The 20,089-nt window shown below is 53.3% G+C and overlaps 9 protein-coding genes across 9 annotated transcripts; 6 read left to right on the top strand and 3 right to left on the bottom strand.

Annotated features, from left to right (window-relative positions):
* Positions 1–901: 901 nt before the first annotated feature.
* RHO25_009194 (uncharacterized protein) lies at positions 902–2,763 on the top strand (the record flags this gene model as incomplete). Its single annotated transcript, XM_023600743.2, has 2 exons — positions 902–1,069; positions 1,159–2,763. The coding sequence occupies 2 exons, from the start codon at positions 902–904 to the stop codon at positions 2,761–2,763; spliced, it is 1,773 nt and encodes a 590-aa protein (XP_023453111.1).
* Positions 2,764–3,099: 336 nt separating this feature from the next.
* RHO25_009193 (uncharacterized protein) lies at positions 3,100–5,697 on the top strand (the record flags this gene model as incomplete). The annotated part of the gene is made up of 1 exon (XM_023600742.2): positions 3,100–5,697. One exon carries the CDS (start codon positions 3,100–3,102, stop codon positions 5,695–5,697), a length of 2,598 nt encoding a protein of 865 aa, XP_023453114.1.
* Positions 5,698–6,503: 806 nt separating this feature from the next.
* Positions 6,504–7,738, top strand: RHO25_009192 (uncharacterized protein; the record flags this gene model as incomplete). The annotated part of the gene is made up of 3 exons (XM_023600741.1): positions 6,504–6,558; positions 6,620–7,442; positions 7,498–7,738. The coding sequence occupies 3 exons, from the start codon at positions 6,504–6,506 to the stop codon at positions 7,736–7,738; spliced, it is 1,119 nt and encodes a 372-aa protein (XP_023453113.1).
* Positions 7,739–8,995: 1,257 nt separating this feature from the next.
* Positions 8,996–9,663, bottom strand: RHO25_009191 (uncharacterized protein; the record flags this gene model as incomplete). The annotated part of the gene is made up of 2 exons (XM_023600740.2): positions 8,996–9,467; positions 9,524–9,663. The coding sequence occupies 2 exons, from the start codon at positions 9,661–9,663 to the stop codon at positions 8,996–8,998; spliced, it is 612 nt and encodes a 203-aa protein (XP_023453116.1).
* Positions 9,664–10,736: 1,073 nt separating this feature from the next.
* On the top strand, positions 10,737–11,846 carry RHO25_009190 (uncharacterized protein; the record flags this gene model as incomplete). The annotated part of the gene is made up of 2 exons (XM_023600739.2): positions 10,737–11,059; positions 11,114–11,846. 2 exons carry the CDS (start codon positions 10,737–10,739, stop codon positions 11,844–11,846), a joined length of 1,056 nt encoding a protein of 351 aa, XP_023453115.1.
* Positions 11,847–12,329: 483 nt separating this feature from the next.
* Positions 12,330–13,919, top strand: RHO25_009189 (uncharacterized protein; the record flags this gene model as incomplete). Its single annotated transcript, XM_023600738.2, has 1 exon — positions 12,330–13,919. One exon carries the CDS (start codon positions 12,330–12,332, stop codon positions 13,917–13,919), a length of 1,590 nt encoding a protein of 529 aa, XP_023453628.1.
* Positions 13,920–14,202: 283 nt separating this feature from the next.
* Positions 14,203–15,171, bottom strand: RHO25_009188 (uncharacterized protein; the record flags this gene model as incomplete). Its single annotated transcript, XM_023600737.1, has 1 exon — positions 14,203–15,171. The coding sequence occupies one exon, from the start codon at positions 15,169–15,171 to the stop codon at positions 14,203–14,205; it is 969 nt and encodes a 322-aa protein (XP_023453629.1).
* Positions 15,172–16,744: 1,573 nt separating this feature from the next.
* RHO25_009187 (uncharacterized protein) lies at positions 16,745–17,428 on the top strand (the record flags this gene model as incomplete). Its single annotated transcript, XM_023600736.1, has 1 exon — positions 16,745–17,428. The coding sequence occupies one exon, from the start codon at positions 16,745–16,747 to the stop codon at positions 17,426–17,428; it is 684 nt and encodes a 227-aa protein (XP_023453626.1).
* A 439-nt stretch (positions 17,429–17,867) lies between these two features.
* On the bottom strand, positions 17,868–19,133 carry RHO25_009186 (uncharacterized protein; the record flags this gene model as incomplete). Its single annotated transcript, XM_023600735.2, has 1 exon — positions 17,868–19,133. One exon carries the CDS (start codon positions 19,131–19,133, stop codon positions 17,868–17,870), a length of 1,266 nt encoding a protein of 421 aa, XP_023453627.1.
* Between the last annotated feature and the right edge of the window lie 956 nt (positions 19,134–20,089).

Genomic DNA, 20,089 nt, shown 5'->3' with positions numbered 1-20,089 from the left:
CTCTGTGCTCTGAAGTCCAGCACCGTTGTCAATCACCAGCCATCTCGTCCGTCATGTCGATCGCGTTGGGCGCACGCCGGATCCCACACATCCTCGTTCGCGGCCCACCGGGGAGTCGTGTAGCAGGTCTATTGGCCAGGCCAGGGTCAGTATCACATGCATGAACGCCCTTCTTTATGCCTCAAAACACACTTCCTCATTCGTGCATGCGCCCATGCTCACGCAACGCGTCTCTGGCGCGCTACCGAACTCTGTCCGGCTGCTCACGAACAGGACGTCTGTCAATTGTGCAAGTCAGAGGCAGCATCGAGATATTGCATCAAGCGTCCCTTCATGCTGTCATCTTCATGCGAGCTTTGTTGCTGCCATAAGCCTCGAACACTTCAAGTGCAGCTTGTGTGAACGGCGATGCGAGCATCCCGAAATGAAGCAAAGAAGACTTTACACCCCAGCCATCCTCATTTCGCAGCAATCAGTATCAAAGTCTATTCGTATGCACAACTGTCAGCGAACGATTCTGCGCAGCTCTGCAAGGTACTGCCTTTGCGACAAAACAACAGCTGCGTTGCTGCATTCGTGGGCTGACACTGCGTCCGGTGCTGAGAGCCGGTGCTGAAGGCGCTTCGCCGCATCTTCCAGCTATCGGAAGCTCGCGACCTCTTGTGCTTGTGTCAATGGCATTGATGAGATTTTCACTTACGTGTCTCAAAATACACTGATGAGTTCCTGTCCGCAGGCACGAGCATGCGAATTGGTCATCAGAGTGACGGTGTGGGGAAGTTGATCCTTCGCACCTCAGCTCGCCATGCAATCATCCGATGATGAAGCCAGGCAGCACAATTGTGAAATATACTGCAAGACTTGCGCCCATTGACGTGTTTCAGGTCTATTCGTCACCGAGATGTGGTCTCCAGCGTACATTGCAGTGGCTCTGTTGGCACTTGGCTTCCAATCTGGCGCGACAGAGTTCCATGCCGGATTTGACGATCTGGTGGAAGACCTATTGACGAAATGGCACCTTCCGGGACTCAGAATTGCTGTCGTGCGAGGTGGTGAAACCAAAAGTAAGGTGAGGAAACTTCGCATGAATGATTCGCATGCTTTTTCTTGTACAAGGGCTGTGAGTGCAATGAACATAGTGCTGAACCACAATGGCAGGGCTATGGCTACGCCAGACTTCCCGATGTACGCGCGACTCCGGACACTCTCTGGTTCACCGGCAGTACGACCAAAGCTTTCGTGGCGACGGCAGCCGGCCGACTTGTCCAGAACGACAGTGTGCCTGATTTCAAATGGTCCTCCCGACTGTCTGATCTGCTACCTGGAGAATTCGTTCTCTCTGAGGAATACCAGACTCTTCATACGACGCTAGAAGATGCCTTATCACACCGTTCTGGCCTGCCAAGGCACGACACGTCTTATGGATGGGGCGATGAAACTCCCAAAGATATTGTTAAACGACTACGCTACTTGCCCCTTACCAGCGAGCCTCGCACAAGGTTTCAGTACTGCAACATCATGTTCGCGACAGTTGGTGTAATGCTTGAACGCCACACGGGTCTGCAGCTGGAGAGCTTGCTGCATGACTGGATCTGGAAGCCCCTGGGCATGAAGTCGACAACATTCTCTGTACAACAAGCAATCGGCTCTGGGGACCTCGCGGCTGGCTACTACTGGGATGAAGACGGTGAGACGTATATTCCCGAGCCATACTATGATATCTTGCCCGTCGCCGGAGCAGGTGCTACTATCTCCTCGGTGAACGATTATAGTCTATCGATCAAGGCTCTGCTTGAATCTGCGAAAAAGCTGAATCACGAGGCCGGCCCTCTCACACCTGAACTCTTGCAGGCCCTATGGACACCGCGCAGCTATGTTGACCTTGGTTTCGTCAATACCAGCCGCATCGCGTCTTCGGTCAATTACGCTCTGGGATGGATGGTAGTCCAGGTCGACAAATACACTGTTATTACGCACAGTGGCGGCCTGCCTGGATTCGGAACTCAAGTGTTTCTGGTGCCTGAGCTGGATTTCGGCTTCACTTCTATGGGGAACGAGGTGGGTCGGGCCACAGTCGTTGGCGCTCAGCTGTTCCTTCTCCTGTTGAAAGAAATCAGAGATGAGATCGTAATTGAGGAACATTTCGGACTGCAAAAAGTTCTTGAGCAAGTGCGACCATTGTTCGGACCGCCAATGCATTCTGGCTCGAGGACGAAGCAGGCTGGCGTTAAAGCAGACAGCACCACTCTACCATTGCCGGGCGACATTGGAGCCTATCTGGGGCTTTATTCCCACCCAGCATACGGACCCATAAACATCAGTCTAGCTGAGAACTCGTCCACCATCCCACTAACCAACATCATGAACTCACAATTGCCCCTCACAGGCCGGTCTGCAACTCCACAGCTCCTCGTCACTCCCACACCTCGTGTCTTTTCAACATCATTCGTGCTCACGCATACCTCTACCACATTCTTCGATGCTCAAGGCTACTGGATCCACGGCCCTACTCCGGGCAATGATCAAGTCACTTGTGGAAATGGACAGCAATCAGCTGACACCTCTGGTACGAACCGCAATCTCAAATGTAAAGACGAAGCGGTCTGGCAGAAAGCATGGCCAGGTAAGGCGGTGTTCGAGTACAGCCCAGATGGTAAGGTTGCAACTCTGGGCATCGAAATAGAAGAGGAACAAATTCGCGTCGCTGGAGAGACTGGCAATTGGAGGGATGGAATGATCTGGTTTGCCAAAGTGTCAGAGTAATGTCTGCAGTACACTCAACCGGGTTATCGTACATCAAATTGGCTGCAAGGGAATGGCAGATGGCTGGCACATTGTGTCTTGAATCATAGCTTACAGTGCGGCCGTGTCAAAATATCGACTCTAGAACAATATGTCGCATGTTAGATATCGCTAGGAGAAATCAAACGTGTAAGAAGAAGCATATCAAAGCGCTACCCTTGCTAGCCGCACGTGACCACATATGAAACTCCCCGACAGCTATCGCATCAAATTGTCTCGCAAGTATACAATTCCCTGACCGACGCAGAACAATGCCGGACCGATAGCGAACAGCAGAGGTCACGCCTGACCGCCGCCATGGACTTTATAAACCGCCTCTTAGGATCCGCGAACCTCCCAACAAAGAAACCGCCGAGGCCGCCCGCCAACGATCCTCACACGCGTCTGGTTCGCTTCCGACGTGTCTACGGCAACGTCCTCGACCTCATTGACCGCCCACGAAGTCAAGAAGTCGAGGGGATTCTTCTCCGGCAATTACATGGCCATGTTGACCGCGTGGCTGCCCTGTTACGAGAAGAGTCTCGCGCTCCGGTCCCGCATATTTGCTTCCAATTCGCTGCTCGGAATCGTATCTACGCTGCTATCGCGAGAGTAGCTACTGTCAGTCAATATGAGCCGATTATACGGGCTGCCATCGCGGTGTTCGCTGCGCTGGTGGACAGTGAAGAGGAGGATTTCTTGTCAAACAGCCATTTTGCAAAGAGCCTCATGATGTTGGTGAGGAAAGTTGTGGACAGCGGAGAATATCTCATAGACGTGGAGACGGAAACGGCGATTCTCGAATTGCTATTCACCATCTCTGCGAAGATACGACTGCAGCCGGAGATTCTGCCTGTTTGGTTTCAGTCTACGGTCAAGCCGGAGCAAGAGGATGTGTTTGTTAAGGAGAAGAAGAGTTTCGTGGGGATAACGCAGAAAGACGATTTTCCGCTTTGCTATCTGCTGATTGATCGCGTACACCATGAAGGTCGGATTGGTGATTTTGCCAGGACTGGGCTGCTTTATGTCTTCGAAGCTACTGGACGCTCTGAGGACTTGGAGGAGTGGGTGATCAGCAGCGATCTACCTACTCTTATGGCCTCGGGGCTTGGGGCACTTTATAGCCAGCTCAGTCGCGAACTGAGCATCCTGCACGCCGACGCCGAGCTGCCTGCTGTGCTCGCTATGAGCGACTATGCAACTACACATCCTCGAGCTACGGCTGAATCTGCCTTTTCAGACAGGCATAAAGCACACATGGCAACTTTCCTCTCATATCTAGCCTTTTGGCAAGATGTGCTAGACCACTGTCGGAGTGCGGATGTCAAGCAGACACTACTGGATCACTTTCAGATCCTCTTCTTGCAGCAACTACTGTATCCGTCACTTCTGCAATCGAGCGACACCGATGCTGGAAGTTCTATTGCAGTGCTGACATACATGACTGCGATGCTCGAATCTCTTGAGTACCCCGATCTCATCGACATGATGCTTAAGTATCTATTAGCTATTGAAGAGAGTAGCACACCTGTGGCATCGACACCTCAAACACCAAAGACAGCCGACCAGCCTCCGAAGTCACCAACCACGATCCGACGACGGCAGAGTCTGATGCTTCTGAATGCGCCGAAAGACCCCGATGAGGCTGTCGAACCAGCCCTGTTTGATCTTGTAGATCTCATAAAGAACAATGTTGGATCACGGAACAGCCAGTCTGTGTACGCCGCCTTAAAGCTTGCATCGACTTTGATATTCAGGCAGAAGCCTTATGCGATTCATCATCTGGTCAAGACTCGCAAGGCGCCAGCCAATGGCATTGCGAGAACTGTTGGCGCTCTCGAGCTCGAGATCGAGAAATACATGGAGATCGCCTCTTCTCTGCATAGACACTATGCTCTGGATGTCGCGTATGATCGTCTTTGCGAGGACATGCGATACGTGATCGAGGCTCAAGTGCCTCTTCTCCCAGCAAACACGTCCACTGCGGACCAAGTCCAGGTTGGCGGCATAGTGCTGACTGAGGAAGACCCTCTGATACAACTCATGATCGGCCAGCTTCGCACTTTCTTCACCAACAGCATTGATGTTAATCTCGAGCTCAGCCAGGCATTCATCTCTATCTTGCAATGCGTAGAGATTCGACTGGATCATTGGGTGGCTATGAAACCTTCAGCTTATCAGTTCGACGAAAAGCCACTTCCGAACAGACCATGGCAAGCTCACCTCGACAGTGAGGAGCAAGAGGCGTGGCAAAGTGTACAGGAGCGCTCGCGTGCGCCCAAGTGGTCACCAGAATGCATTCCAAGACTGTTCTCAGAGCTCCAGGCTGCTGCTTCCGAGCTTGACGCAGTCCGTGCTAAGATCCCGAACATGGATCAGCTCATTACTGGCAGGAAAGTCATGTTGCAAGCTTCCGGAGTTGATGCTACCGCACTAAGTGAGCCTCCGTCAGTAATGGGCAGTCCGATGCCGCGGAGAGCGATGTTAGATGTGCCCAGCGCATTACAGAGCAGGAATTCAAGTCGAGGGAGAGCACGCACAACTGCTACAACATCTGCAAACGGTAGCCTGGCGCCATCTCCGTCGCCATCAAGAGGACTGTCTGCAGCAAGAGGAGATGGGCGGCCGCCGCGATCTAGCTCACTTTTCAGACCGCCTCCGCCGGAGACGCCTTCGACAACGGATATGCTGATGCAGGTCATCACTTTCTCCAGCCGCCCCTCGAGCACGAACACCTCTGAGGAAGACGAGGCGAGTGACGGTGATGACGAGGAGAAGACTCCTGCTCGCACTGCCAGTCTCAACCACATTTTGACGAATATTGTAATTTTGCAAGAGTTCATTCTTGAGCTTGTTGCTGTTTTACAGGTTCGCGCCGCTGTGCTTGGAGACCGTGAGGTGCAAATTGCGGCGTGAGTGAAAATTGATCGGCATGTCAAAGTTCTTGAATGAAAGACCAGACCGTGACTGGCCCTTTCCCTGCTAGGTGAGAAGTGGCCAGACGTTGTGCTTGATACCAAGGCTGCAGCTGCTCGGTCAAAGTGGTGAAGCGACACAAAGCTCGTTGGAGCGAGTACGATTTGAAGACCATCAAACACCGACACGGCCTCACAAGAATAAATTGAGCATTGCTGTTCGATCTTGCCGCTCCTGTGAAGAGCGTGAAAACCTACACTCCTCGCGACAAGACATCAGCGACAGTGTGGATCACGTTCTGTTCACTTGCCTTGAGAGCTGCGGTCACTCCCAAGCAAGCAAAGCTAGGCTGGGCACGCTCGGCACGCTGGCGGCCGGCTACATCAGATGCTGCATGCACACGGAAGTGGTTCTTATCTCCACGCTCTGCGATGGCATGCGAGAGCTGAGTTCAAGTAGCAATTGCCTGGAAGCGCCCTCATCATCCTCCGACGAGAGAGAGCTGCGGATGGCCGAATGAGCGTGCAGTAGTCCGGGTGACTAGCCTTATCGCTTGTCATCAGGAAAGACAACATCGAGTCGTCGCTGAATCAGTTATGACTTCTGCGACGCCGTCAATGAGGTGCGAGGTGAGCTCTTTGACACCATAGCGGATCGAGCAAGGTTCCTGCAGGAACGCGGCTCGTCGGCAGAAGCCAAAGCGGAGTTCGGCCAACTGCTCATATAGCTAGCATAACACGCTCTTCCACTGCCAGCCACGAGTTCTCATACATCCTACATCTTCACATCGTTTTAGAGTTCCCAAAATGCCTGGGAAAGTACTTTCACCTTACAAGCAGGTACCAGAGACCAAAGCTGATCGTGCGTTGACAGCTTCTACATACCTCTTCGACTACATCACGTATCTGACTTGTACACACAGTGGACTGGGCTGAGCTCGTAACCCTCGACCTCAGTCTCTTCGATCAACCGAACGGCAAGCAACAACTCGCCGACCAACTCGCCTACGCCGCCCAACACGTCGGCTTCTTCTACGTCAAAAACTTCGACATCTCCCAAGAAGAAGTCGATCGTCAATTCGCTCTCGGCCGCGAATTCTACAACCTGCCTCTCGAAGAAAAACTCCAATACCACAACCTCAAAGACCTCGAGAGCGGGGAATACAACGGCTACCGTCCCGCCGGTCTCCGCCAACTCACCGAAACAATCCGCGACAACGTCGAAGTCTACAACATTCCCAAATTCGACGGCTTCCATCACCGTGCTCAGCCTCCCGTTCTCCAAGACCACATCAAAGAAATCGAAATGTTCAGCCGTAAATGTCACGATCTAGTCATAACCAAACTCCTGAAACTCTTCGCTATCCTTCTCGAACTCCCTTCCGAAGACCAACTTGTCGATCTTCACAAATACGACACAAAAGGCGAAGACCATCTTCGCTACATGCACTACAAAGCTCGCACACCGGAAGAGAATAAACTCGTTGGAGAACTTTATAGTCCTGGCCATACGGATTTGGGATCTCTGACATTGTTATTCCGCCAACCAGTCGCAGCGTTACAAATCTTGAATTCGAAGAATGAATGGAAATGGGTTCGTCCACAAGATGCGACAATCACAGTGAATATCTGCGATGCGTTGAGTGCTTTGACGGGAAACTGGCTCAAAAGCAGCGTACACCGCGTTCATGCTCCGCCTGAAGATCAGGCGCATGTGGATCGGTTGGGAGTATTATATTTCTCCAGGTCCGTTTTCCTCCTCCATACACCCTACATCTTTTCGTACTGACTTTCCTACCAGACCAAACAACCACGTCCTCCTCGATCCCATCTCCAACAGTCCAGTGCTGGAGAAACTCGGCATCAAAGACAACGAGTTCACGAAACTCGGTCAGCATTTGACTATGGAAGAATGGTGTAAATTGCGCCAGACGCAGCAGCAGAGAAGGACGAAGGCGCCGAAGATTGAGGGGACGAAGTATACGTATGAGAATGGAGAGTTGGAGGTTATGAAGGGGTATTCGGCGAAAGTTTATAATTGAGGGAAAGGGAGGGGTGGTGGATGGGATTGGGGATGGGCGTGGGTGTGGGGAATCGCTGGTATTGTCGGTTGGGAGTGTGTGCTAGAGTTGTAGGTGGAAGTTAGTTGGGTAAGTCTGGTCATGAGTTTAACTTTAGAGAAAAAAAAACGTATTCTAGGGATCTATAGGAATTAATTCCTTCTATATGTATCTCAAGTGGTACTGACTGGCCGCGTAGTGCGTGTTTTTCATCGGCACAGAGGCCTACACGTATAGGTATGTATAGTCCACTGGCGACAACTGTGGTTCGGTAGAATAAAGTACAAGTACTGTTCACACTCCGGTAGTGGTCTGCAGACCCATGGTACGCATCGAAAAATCTCTAAGCTTTTTTTCTCCCGGAAGAGTGTACTAAGGACAAGTCTCCGCAAAGTACGCTTGAGAATAAATACAACAAGCCCGCACCCCCATCAGCTCACACAATACTCACGCCCAAAATCCACCTTCTATCGCGGCGAACTTCTTCAAAAGTAGCGACCGGCTTTGCGAACATGTCGTCCACAACTCACTCCCTCGCATCCGACTCCGACATGCCCAAGGATTTCTTACCAGAGAAATCCTGGCCTCAAGATAAAGACATCTGCAACATCTGCCAAAATCCAGGAATACCTGCCCAGAGAACCTGTCCCAGTCCATGCACACACGCATGCTGTCTGCAATGTTATCACGGCATCCGATCAAATGGACAAAATTTCTGCTCCTTCTGCCACAAGGGCTGGTACGTTGCGACACGATCCGTCAAAAGATCACCAGCGCCTCCGCCGCCAGAAGAGGTACCGGTCGATTATTCGTATACGGCACAGAAATGTACAGTGCTCGCGGCCATCGTTCTTGCGCAGCTACTGATGGCGTTGGCGGTGTCGTGGTGCGGCCGATACTAGGTGGAACTTCGAGCGATCCATCTCAGAGTGGGAACTGCGAGCATAGTGTTCGACGGGTTTCGGTAGCGGTGCGAGCGTGGATAAGGCATGGTGATACAGAGTCGAGTGTCTGATCTGCATCTCGAGTGTGATGATCGATTTCGTGCATCTTGCTCCGGGTCCTAGGACGGAATGGCCTGCCAGCTCGTTGCCTGGCTGCCAGCGTTGACGCCCAGAGGGCGTTGAAAGCTCGCTTCTTGGGCCGACATCGCGAAGGCGCTAGCATTCAGAAAGATGTCCAAGCCATGCACACTTCATTATTCGTGGTCAGGAGCGAAACTCCAGGATCTCCTACTTCTCAAGGTGCAGGCTTGCTGTCGCTGTCAGGCGTTGACGGCGATTCTGAATCTTTGCGGCGCGACTGCAAGGCAGCACAACCAGAAGAATGATCAGCATCAGCTGGGCACGCAGGCTCGAGCGGCAGCGGTAAAGGTGCAACGCCCGGAAAACCGTATTGTCCCTGACTGACCCAAACACCTTCCTCACTCCGCTTAAAGATAAACATACTGCAGGCTTCACGTTCGCAGCCTTCGGGGTAATTGCTGTGCCTTAACAACATCCATACTTTGGCCTTCGTTATTTTCTCTTGCAGCTCGACTGTGATTGCCAACGCAGTGGCCTTCCAGTTGGGAAACGTCGCCCTTACGCCGAGCAAGTGCTCCCTGTACTCTTGACGGGAGTTCAAATGACGAACATTCGCCAAGTGGAATTGAAAGTTGGGGGAAATGTGGCGGTTGAAGAACGGACCATAGACATCGCCTCTGGACACACTTGGTCAGCTTAGCAGGCGCGGCGGATGTGTGTACAATCTGTGACAAACCCATACACTTCTGTCAGTTTTTCGCACAACTCCTCTATGGTTTTCTCCGCCTGCTGTTTGTCGTACTTGGTCACCCTGCGAGGCTTGTCCGTCGAGGCATCTTCAGTAGTTGCTTGCTGGGCGTCGTCCGAGTCTGGGCCTGGCATCGCCTTGCGCGATGGTGTGCGAGGGCGGATCAGGTCTGCGGTGTGGCGATCAGTAAGTTTTGATCGATTCTGGAAGAAAGCGGGTATAGTTTAGCCAATTCGCTTCTATTAGAACTGCCGTGCCGTGTCGATGACAGAAACTTCGATGCAGCCGAGCTCAGGGCGGTGATATAGTATGACTCGTGAGACAATCACGGGAATGCCAGCGGTGAGCGCTGCACCCTGCGAACCATTGATGGTATGCGCGCCCGATGCCCGTTCCTTCTCCGTGACGTCCAGGTTGTCGCCGTGAGGCCAGCGAGGGCGGCAGTAGCGATGGTTCGAGATGATATAGGCAATGCATAAACGTGAGCGGGACCGGGGTGTGGCTGACTCTAAGCTGCTTCTGGGGGCATCCATGCGGGCACGCATTTCTGACAGCCTGTTCAGCCGGAGCTGGCTACGGGTGGCGCCTGAGCTTCCTCGCCCATCTTACACGAACGTCTACGCAAACGCAAAATGTTCGCAGCACGCTGGAGAAGAAGGTCGATGGGCGGCGTTGGTGCTGAGATACCGACGGGTCTGCACGTCCACTGCCGTCTGCCGAAGTCTGTTTCACAACGTGCTCGGGTGCTGGAAACAGCGACGGATGCTGCTCTTGGCGCGGTGCGGTGGATCGTAGCGGAGTCTGCACGGCCGATCAGGTACGCGACCACCAGCGTTTGCTGCAGCTCGCCGAGAAGAACATCGTCTTCACGAGAATGGGCGAGCGCGAGGCAGACGGACAGCTGCACCAGTGTTTGACGGCAGCGTTGGGAGGCCCGTTTCCACCCCAACTCTGGCATTCATTCACCGGCAGGCTGGCACGCGTCGTGACCCAAAGACATCGCATCGCATACAGGCATGACAAGGGTCTTGTTCTCGCGCGTGCATGGCGATGGAGCACAATATCGACCAGACGGGACGCCGGTGGGCTGTTCACTCTCCAGTCGTCGTTTCCTTCACCTGCTCTCCTCCTTCTTCATCTCTGAACATCTCTCCTTCCTCCTCCCTCACTCGCTGACCACAAGACCATCACCAACAACGCCCTCACAATGCACTCGAGCATTGTCCTGACCGGTCTTCTGGCCGCGACCGTCGCTGCAGTTCCACGCGCAGAGAAGCGCTCGCTCTCCGTCTACAGCACTGTCAATCACATCACCAAGTACCGACCTTCATCGCTCTGCACTGGCGGTGCTCTTTCCACCAAGACGGCCATCAAGGACAAGACCGTCACCTCGACCATCACGACTTGCTCCGCACCAACCACCGAGACCATCACCGTCACCCCAGAGGCAGTGACGACAGTCTGCGGTGATGACGCCGACAGCAATCTGTTCGCACGACAGGAGGCAGGCTGTACCAGCACCACCACGGTGTATGCATTGAACCTTGCCTCTTGAACGTGGACGTGCAGCTAACGGAAGAACAGATCGGCCTCGGTCGCCACCGTCTTCACCGGACAATACAATCGCACCCAGCCGAAGCCTACTGCCAGCCCGCTCGAACAGAGATCGCCTGCATTGCTTCCAGGACTGATCGGCTCAGTAGTCCACCGACTTGGACAGAGCCCTCTCCTCCATTCGAAAGCCTTCGAGGTCGACTGTTTAAAGAAGGTCACTACTCATGTCTATGTCACCACGACCGTGGCCGAACAAGCAGTGACCGAAACCGTGACCGCCGAGACACCGATTGTCTGTGTCACACAGCAGCCAGGCAAGGTACTGGCACCTGCAGACCTATCAATCACAACGACACTGAGAGCGCCCACAACTAATGGCTCAGCTACTGGTGGGGTGTGCACTGTGACAGAGAGTGCTTCATCCACCACTACACAACATCTCAAGTGCGCTCCGACCAACCTCATCTCCGAGATTGGCGGCAAGGGCATTGGCCAGACGCAAGGAGACGAGTCCAACACGCGTGGTCTGGCGCCTGGCAGCGACCCAAGCGCCTGCTGCCAACTCTGCGTCGACACCGACGGCTGTGCAGCCAGCGAAGACGACTGGAAGGCTGGCAACTGCTTCCTGTGGTACACTGAGCCTACCTGCGGTCTTGGCTTCAAGTATTCGGACAACAACCAGAATCTCGCGCCAGGAGCTGGCTTTCTCGTGCAAACAGGGTGTGGCTACATTGAAGAGACTGAAGCGCCAACAGGCGAGTAAGTACTTTATGCATGAGTCGATCACTGGGTCTTTTGTGGAGCACTGGCAGCGGAGGTTATGCATAAAGTAATGATGGGGCAGAGATGACAGAAGCGCACGAACAACAGTCTACATGAAACAGGGAATTAATGCAAAGAGAAAAGGATGCCAAGATTAGACAACCTGGCAGGCTGGAATAGCTTCAGCCACGAACCAGGTAGCTGAGTGCGACTGCACTGATGCAGAGTGATACAATCGAACCCTTCTTGCGACACTGTGTACAAAATCTTGGTCAGAGCCGGCTGTGGTGACGCCACAGCTTGTCGAATTCATGATGCAGCATCCTTCCATTTTATGATGCCAATTGCATGCCATCTCACAACTCGCACTCTTTTCACCTTAAACCGCTTTGTTGTACCCTAAGTCCGCCCATGTCAGCTAGTGAAAGCTTCTAAGCAAAATCGAGCCAGAAACGTCAATTGCGTATTAAAGCGCAAAGTCAAAATGGCCGAGCAGCAAGTCATCCCGGCACGTCACGGCGTCGCGACCTTTGTGCCTGCCGGATCAAGTATCAAAATCGTCAACACTTCTGGAACTCAAGTTGTCGATACATGGGCTTTCGCTCTTCCGCAGCCGGCACCCAGAAAAGATGTAGAGGAAAACGCAAAATCGAAAGAGGAGATTGGCAAGCAAGAAACAGCAAAGGCTGCAGAGAAAGTCAAGGGCAAAAGCGGCAATGATTTGCCCTCACAAGAAGAAGCTGAGCAGGCGACAAGAGAAGCACACGAACAAGCCGAACAACAAGATGGCCAGAAGAAGTCTGGTTGGAGTTCCTACATCCCATCTGTCCCAACCCTAGGCCTCGGAGGGAAGAAAGACGACACCGCATCATCAACGCAACAGAACACAACCGACTCCGCCCAAACCCAACAACAAAAAAACTCCAAATCCTGGGCCTCATACTTCAAACCCGGCAAAGGCTTCTCCTCCTACATCCCCGAAGCAGCAACCGATACCGTCTCAAAATTCATGAGCGCGCACTCCCGCGATCCAAACAAAACCTATCTCGAACAACTCACTGATTTCTCCAAAACGCCCGTCGGAGCAGCTGGAATGTCCGCTTTCACGGGCTCAGGCTATTCAGGTTCTTTTTACGCGGGCTATCAGGCTTACAATGCGAAGAACGCAGCTGATGCACCGAATATGGAATATTTGAGTTTATCCCATTCACGAGCTGCGACGTTACATTTAGTTCCGAGAAAAGGTGATACTCTGGTGACGAATTTACGAGAGCCGATTTTGACGGTTTTGGAGGATCGGTCGGTGGGGGTGCACGATACGTTGATTCCGGCTTGTGATCCGCAGCGGTATCGAGGATTGGGAGTAGAAAAATGGGAGGAACATGGATCTTGCGCGGAGAATTTGGTTCTGGCGTTGAAAGAGTTGAATGAGAGGGCCGGGTTGAAAGGCGCGAAAGCGATTGGAGCGGATGTCACGATTAATAGTGTGCCGGCTCCGTTGAATTTGTTTATGAATATTCCTTGGACGGATGATGGGGAGATTAGTTTTGAGGGGCCGAAGGGGAAGGCTGGGGATTATGTGAGGTTTAAGGCGGAGAGGGATGTGGTTGTTGTTATGTCTGCTTGTCCGAATGATGTGAATGGCATCAATGGGACGAATATCACGGATGCGAACTTTATTGTTCAGGAGGAGGGCGCGAGTGAAGCGATTAAGAGGACGCAGCCTAAGAAGAAGACTGTGCCGAAGATGAAAACTGCTCCGACGCCAGCAGCCAATAAGTCGCCGGCCGCCGCTGCGCCAAAGAAGAAGGCTCCGCCTCCAAGTGCTCCTCCTCCAGCGAAGAAGACCGCCGCTGCGCAGTCTCCTCCAGCACCAAAGGCTGCTCCGCCTGCAAAGAAGCCTCCTCCAGCTAAAGCGCCTCCTTCAGCTACCAAGACTTCGACGCCCGTGAAGCCTGTCAAGAAGCCGGCACCACCTCCGGTCAAGCCACAGACGAACGGCGACTCACCTGCTGCCACTCCTGCGGTGAAGAAGAAGCCTCGTAAGCTTGTCAGGCAGCCAACAGAGTCCTAGTTCAGGGCTGCCAGTTCCGAGGTGGCTACATACGACGCATTAGCATGAAGTACGGAATAACGAAGGGAAGAAACAGTACAACTGAGGAGAAGCTGGATGTGAACTGTATTCATCTATACTCTGTATCTAGGAAGCAATGTACAATAAACCACCAATCAGTCCATGAACACTCTTCTTACACAAATACGCCTCATGTAGACGAGATCGACCACCTTCTCAACTACCGTCACGGCCTTGAAACTCTGAGAATCACATCCTCACCTTCACAACACATCACCAAAAATCACTTCTCCCCTTCCTCCAAAACCTTCTCCGCCTCCCCAACAACTTCTTTCAAACTCTCCGCACTCTTCCTCACCCTCCCCATCTCCTCACCACTCAACCCGGGCACTTCCACACTCCTCACCAACCCCTCCCGTCCAATAACAGCCGGCATACTCAAACAAACCCCCAACTCCTCATTCCAATGACTAACCGGCCTAATAACCCTCTGATCAAACAACACAGCCTTACAAATACTCCCCACCACAGCGCCAATTCCATAATTCGTCGTTCCTTTTCCCTCGATAATCGCTCCGGCTTTATCTTTCGTATTCTCCTCAACCTCCTCTCGGTTGATTTTTACGCTTTCGCTAGTTTTTTCGATCCGATCGAGTGGAACTCCTCCAACGGAAACTGCAGACCATGCGACGACTTGACTTTTTCCATGTTCGCCGAGTACAAAAGCTTCGATATTACTCTGTGAAATCCCGATTTGTTTTGCCAATTGTCCTTTTAATCTTGCAGAGTCGAGGAATGTCCCACTACCAAAGATTTGCGCTTTTGGTAAATTAATAAATTTCTGAGCGAAAAAAGTCATAACATCAACAGGATTCGCTACACAAATCACCACAGCTTCTTTCTTAACCTCTCCCAAACCCTCCGCAACAGATTTTAGAATTTTCGCGTTTTTGCCGACTAAATCTGTACGACTTTCACCTTTCTTTTGGGCTGCGCCGGCTGTGATGATGATGATATCTGCTTGGCCGGCTTCGGAGGGGTCCTCGGCGACGTGGACGCGAGTGCTGGTCGTGTCGCTTTGGAGAATTGCGTCCCGTAGGTCTTCGGCTTGGGCTTGTACGATCTCGGTTTGCGGGTCGCTGAGGATGATTTGGCCGGCTATGGGGTTGAGGATGAGGGAGAAGGCGATTGAAGAACCGACTGTGCCTGCTGCGCCGACGATGGAGATCTTTGTGGGGGAGGAGGTTGACATTGTTGAGATGGGTCGTATTTTTGAGAGAGTGATTGGGCTTGTTGATTGTTTGTTGATGATAGGTGAGGGTCTTCTGGATCTTTGGAAAATCGGTGTTGAGTATTCTTGGATTGCTATGTAACGGAGTAGGTGCGATCGTGGAGTAACGAGAACGACCTGTGGAGTAGCAGACAGCGACACCCGTTTGAGGACACACTGTTGAAACATGTGATATATTGCGAAGGAAATCTGCGAATGGTAGACTGATTGCCAATGCCTGGTGTCACTTACACTGCGTATCGATGATGACTGCTACAACGTCATATCTTGGTCAATGGATCACGAAATTCACACGAGGTCACATGCCAGCGTCCACACTCTTCTGGAAAAAGCTCATAGGGGCTTTGCCAGGATAGCAAGGCTAGAATGTGCTTATCTGCCCGCTTCAGACATGTCGGGCGGATGAGAAGGGATCGGGAGTCATCGAAAATATTGCAAGAGCCAGGCAGGCTCGTCGCTGTGGGTTGCAGGATGCGAGCCCGCTTAGCGCATGCGTGCGATGAGGAACAGGTATGGCACAGCATTGGGAGGATCCTCGGGCTAAGAGGACGTGAGAAAGATGCCGTGGGATTGCGACGTGCCTCATTCCGCTCCTTTAGCTGCACGGCGTGGACGCGAGCAAGGCCATTTCAATTAGCATCGCTGCATTGTTGGTCGCCTGAACAGGCTCCCGACCGCAAGCCGGTCGGCTCACTGGTCCTGAGCACACAAGCATGGCAATCTCTGGCCGGAGGCGAGAGGAGCATGCCAGGCATAATGTCGATGGGCTGTATGTGGTAGCGGACAATCTTTGTGCTTGGCCATGGCACGGGGCATCGAGGTATCTTGGTTCCGTCATGGGGTTGAAGTCTCGCGCGCTACTCAATCGGCATATGCGTCCTCGTGAAGCATACGTGACACCGCTCTTTGCTGAGTGCTGATTTTTGCAGCCCTCAGATGGGCAAAAGCACGGAGAGTGGTCCCATCAAGCCCAACGCGCGAGCGACAGCGAGCTCGCCGTATGTCTGCATAAGTGTCGAAGTTTCCTGCCGGCCTGGACGTTTGCGAGTTATCCCCAAACGATTTTCACTGCATATTCCTGCAGTGCTTCGCGAAGGATGGATCATGGGATCACTTCTCGCGTGCAGGATTCGATCCTGTGTTCCACCAGAAAGCGCATGCAGCTGCATCGCAGAGAAGTCGCCAATGCAGCTAGCATCACAGCGGCTTGCCGTAACAACTTGTGCGACATGCCTTGGCAGTCTCATCAGACCGAGCTAACTTTTCGCTCGAGGTGAGCTGAGCTGACGGCCCGCCTGTACGCAGCGCAGCCTGGCCGAAGGATCGCAGGATTGCATCTTGCACGTCGAACTTGTTTGAAGCAAGTCTGCGGCGTTCGGGACCACTCAGATCGAAGAGGAATAAGCGCAATTGTTGCACTTGGCGCCAGGTGAAAGCTCGCAGAAATCTGCGCTCGTGCAGCGATCCACAGCGTGATCCGTCAGGACAGACGGCAGCCGTCCACTCTCGTGAAGGAGGCGCAGCTGTCAACGCAATGGCGCTTCTTGAGATCGCATGCTTCCACCCTAAGAGCGCAGTAATAGCTGTTGCTGCTGGTGCAGATCGCGTTGAGCTTTGCACCGATCAAGCCGCTGGCGGTATCACACCACCTTCAGCATGGCTGTCGGAAGTCAAGGCTCAAGTGACAACGCCAGTCTTCGCCATGATCCGACCTCGGCCAGGTAACTTCCGATACTCTGATGCAGAGTTCGAGGAGATGCGCAGGAGCATTGCTGCGTTCCGCGCGGAAGCCGATGGATTCGTGTTTGGTCTTCTGGATGGAGAGGACCACGTCGACGTGTCGCGCACTGCGGAGCTGGTCCGCCTCGCCAGCCCGCTGCCATGCACCTTCCATCGTGCATTCGACGAAACCGGCGATCTCATGCAAGCGCTCGAAGATGTGGTGGCCACTGGATGCCATGCCATCTTGAGCTCGGGTGGAGCGAGCAATGCTGCTGCGGGAGCCGATGTGCTCAAACAACTTGTTGAGAAGGCCGCTGGACGAATCGTGATCATCGCAGGAGGTGGCATCCGGCTGAGCAATGTTCAGCGCGTTCGCGTGACATCCGGCGTCTCCGTCTGCCATTCTTCTGCACTTGCTGCAAATAGCGTCACGCCCGACGACCGCGAGATCCGGCAAATGAAGACCATCTTGTCGCAAGGTGGCGATGAGAGATGATTTATCGTATCGGAACGTTGCGTCTGGAGTGTAGCCTTCAGCAATGCTACGTTGCCATCGCCACTTATGGCCAATGCTGCTGAAAGGATCCGCGGGCGCGTCAAACGCGTTGTGTTGACGAAAAGTTCTTGGCAAGTACGGAGATCGGTCCAGTTGAAGAGCATGTGACGAGTGGGGGCAGTAGCATCAAAGAAGGCATGTACACCGTAGTAGTCAAAAGCGTCTTCGAGTTGGCAGTCGAGTGCAGAGAGAATCTTGGAGATTGAAAGAAAAGCGGTTGGAATCGTGGTCGTGGCAGCATCTTTCACCGGTCAGCTCGGCTGGTCGTTAAGCCGACCGCGGACCAAGAACGCATCCAAACGCACTGTAGATGTGAATTGAGATATGCTTCTTTGATCTAATATAACGTGAAGTGGTCCAAGAGGTATCATACATGTATCTATTCTGCGACCCAAACAGCAGCCATACCCATTCCTGTGCCGACACACATAGATGTCAAGCCAATCTTCTTGTTCGTTCTCTTCAGCTCGTACAGCAGGGTGCTAACTTGTCGAGCTCCAGTACAGCCGAGCGGGTGTCCGAATGCGATTGCACCGCCCTTGGGGTTGATCTTCTCTGCAGGCAGGCCAAGTTCGTTGGCGCACCACAAACATTGCGATGCAAAAGCCTCGTTGATCTCGTAAATGTCCACATCATCCTTGGTAATACCGGCCTTCTTGAGAGCCTCTGGAATGGCTTTCCAAGGACCAATGCCCATGAGAAGTGGTGGGACACCAACCACTGATGCTGTCACGTACTTGCCCATAATCTTTTGTCCAAGACGCTCGGCTGTGCTGCGCTTCATCAGGAGCACTGCGGCGGCGCCATCCGAGATTTGAGATGCGTTGCCGGCGTGGATAGAGCCGTCCTTGGAGAATGCAGCCTTGATCTTGCCCAGCGACTCCACAGTGACCTCGCGGACACCATCATCGGCAGCAACAGTGATCTCCTTCTCCTCGTCGGTCTTTGGGTCTGTCCACTTGACCTTCAATGGGTAGATTTCTTCCTTAAAGAGTCCTGCTTTGTTCGCCTGACCAGCCTTCTTGTAGCTGTCTGCTGCGAACTGATCTTGCGCGGCCCTTGTGATTCCCTTGTCCTTGGCCATGTTCTCACTGAGAAGACCCATAGGCACCTTGCACTCGGCTGCGGCCTTGTGGCCCTCGAGCAGGTCACTGAATTCAGTGACAGCTTGTGGTCCGTACTGTGTGCTCATGCTCTCCACACCAGCTCCCACACCGATCTCGATCATGCCTGCTTTGATGGCGTTGGCGATTTCGGCACATGCCTGCAGACCAGAACTGCATTGTCTGTTCAGGCTCTTGACTGCCGTGCTGTCTGGAAACCCGGCTGCAAGAGCCGCTGCTCGGAATTCTGTTGCACCTCCACCTGGAGCCAGGACGCACCCTACTGAAACATCTTCGACCAGAGCTGGATCGATGCCGGAGCGCTCGATCAGGCCCTTGAAAGCACCGTGGAGCAAATCTGCACCCGCAGTATCCTTGAAGCCTCCTCGGCCGCCTTTTGTGATGGCTGTTCGGAGTGCGCAGGTGACAACGATATCATCGGGACGCTTCTCAAGCAGGCCTGCTTTGCCTGTAGCTTGCATGTGGCCAACGACTTGCTGGACTCGGCCTTGCGCGGCTGCGGTTGTGCTTTGGTTCGCCATTGTGTTTTCTGTTCTGTCTTCGAGGAGTTGAAGGAGAAGTGAAGTGCGAACTGGAACAATGAATCTGGTCTATGTGTTTTGGTGTGATCATGCGCGAGCTCCGAGCCTTGTGGTTCCGAGGCGATTGCACATGCCGAGGCACCCTGTCCCAGACGTCATCCGCAGTAAGCAATCTTGTGAAGACTCACCGTGCCTCAGGAATTGCATACTGGTCCTGGGCTCATGACACCCAGCATCAAGAACATCACATGTTTGCATTTGCATGTGCAAGAAGTGAAGGTCGTGCAAGCAGTCGACGAGCCTCCGCACTCCGCAGCCGCAGAGCTAGGGCACTGCCGATGTCGTCGTCCCTTTTCCGGCCACGACTTGCGGCGGTTCCTTTTCCTGGGGAACTCGCATGCGAGCACGCGCTGGATCATTTGAGACGGTGTTGGACAAGGAGCTTGCGGAGGTTTCCCGTCATGTTGACCATTGTTTGGCCATGTGCTAGAGCTGATATAGAAGGCAATATCCGGTCCGACCTTGGCTGTCAGGCGGTGCCGCTGCGCTGTATGCCGCAGACGCCTCCAGAACATCGGCGGCGCGTCTGCATCTGCTTCTGGCCTTCGGCCAGCCGTAAATAATATTAAATCTGCTGGTCATGTGGCTGTCGTCGTTTCCAGGCCACGAGGCTTGGCCGCGTGAAAGGAGCAGCCACATCTCATCGCCCGTGAGTGACGACCAATCCATCGGGACCGAGGGCAGCGTGCACGCAAACATGGCTGTTTTTGCGTTTTCTGCTGCTCGTTGTTAGCCCTACTCGTCGCGCGCGAGCTTCCCAATGAGGAAAGTTGGCATTGTTCTGTCTGGGCTCGCTGCTCGGTGAAACAAGCAGCGAATGCTACCGTCGATCCTGCCTCAGCCTCCAGCTGGTTGTCACCGCCGTGCCTGGCGGACTGCGCCGGTATGATGATGTG

The sequence above is a fragment of the Cercospora beticola genome, chromosome 6 (genome assembly GCF_033473495.1).
Source record: "Cercospora beticola chromosome 6, complete sequence".
Lineage (NCBI taxonomy): Eukaryota > Fungi > Ascomycota > Dothideomycetes > Mycosphaerellales > Mycosphaerellaceae > Cercospora > Cercospora beticola.
Note: the sequence above shows the minus strand (reverse complement) of the source record. Positions and strands in the feature narration are given on the sequence as shown.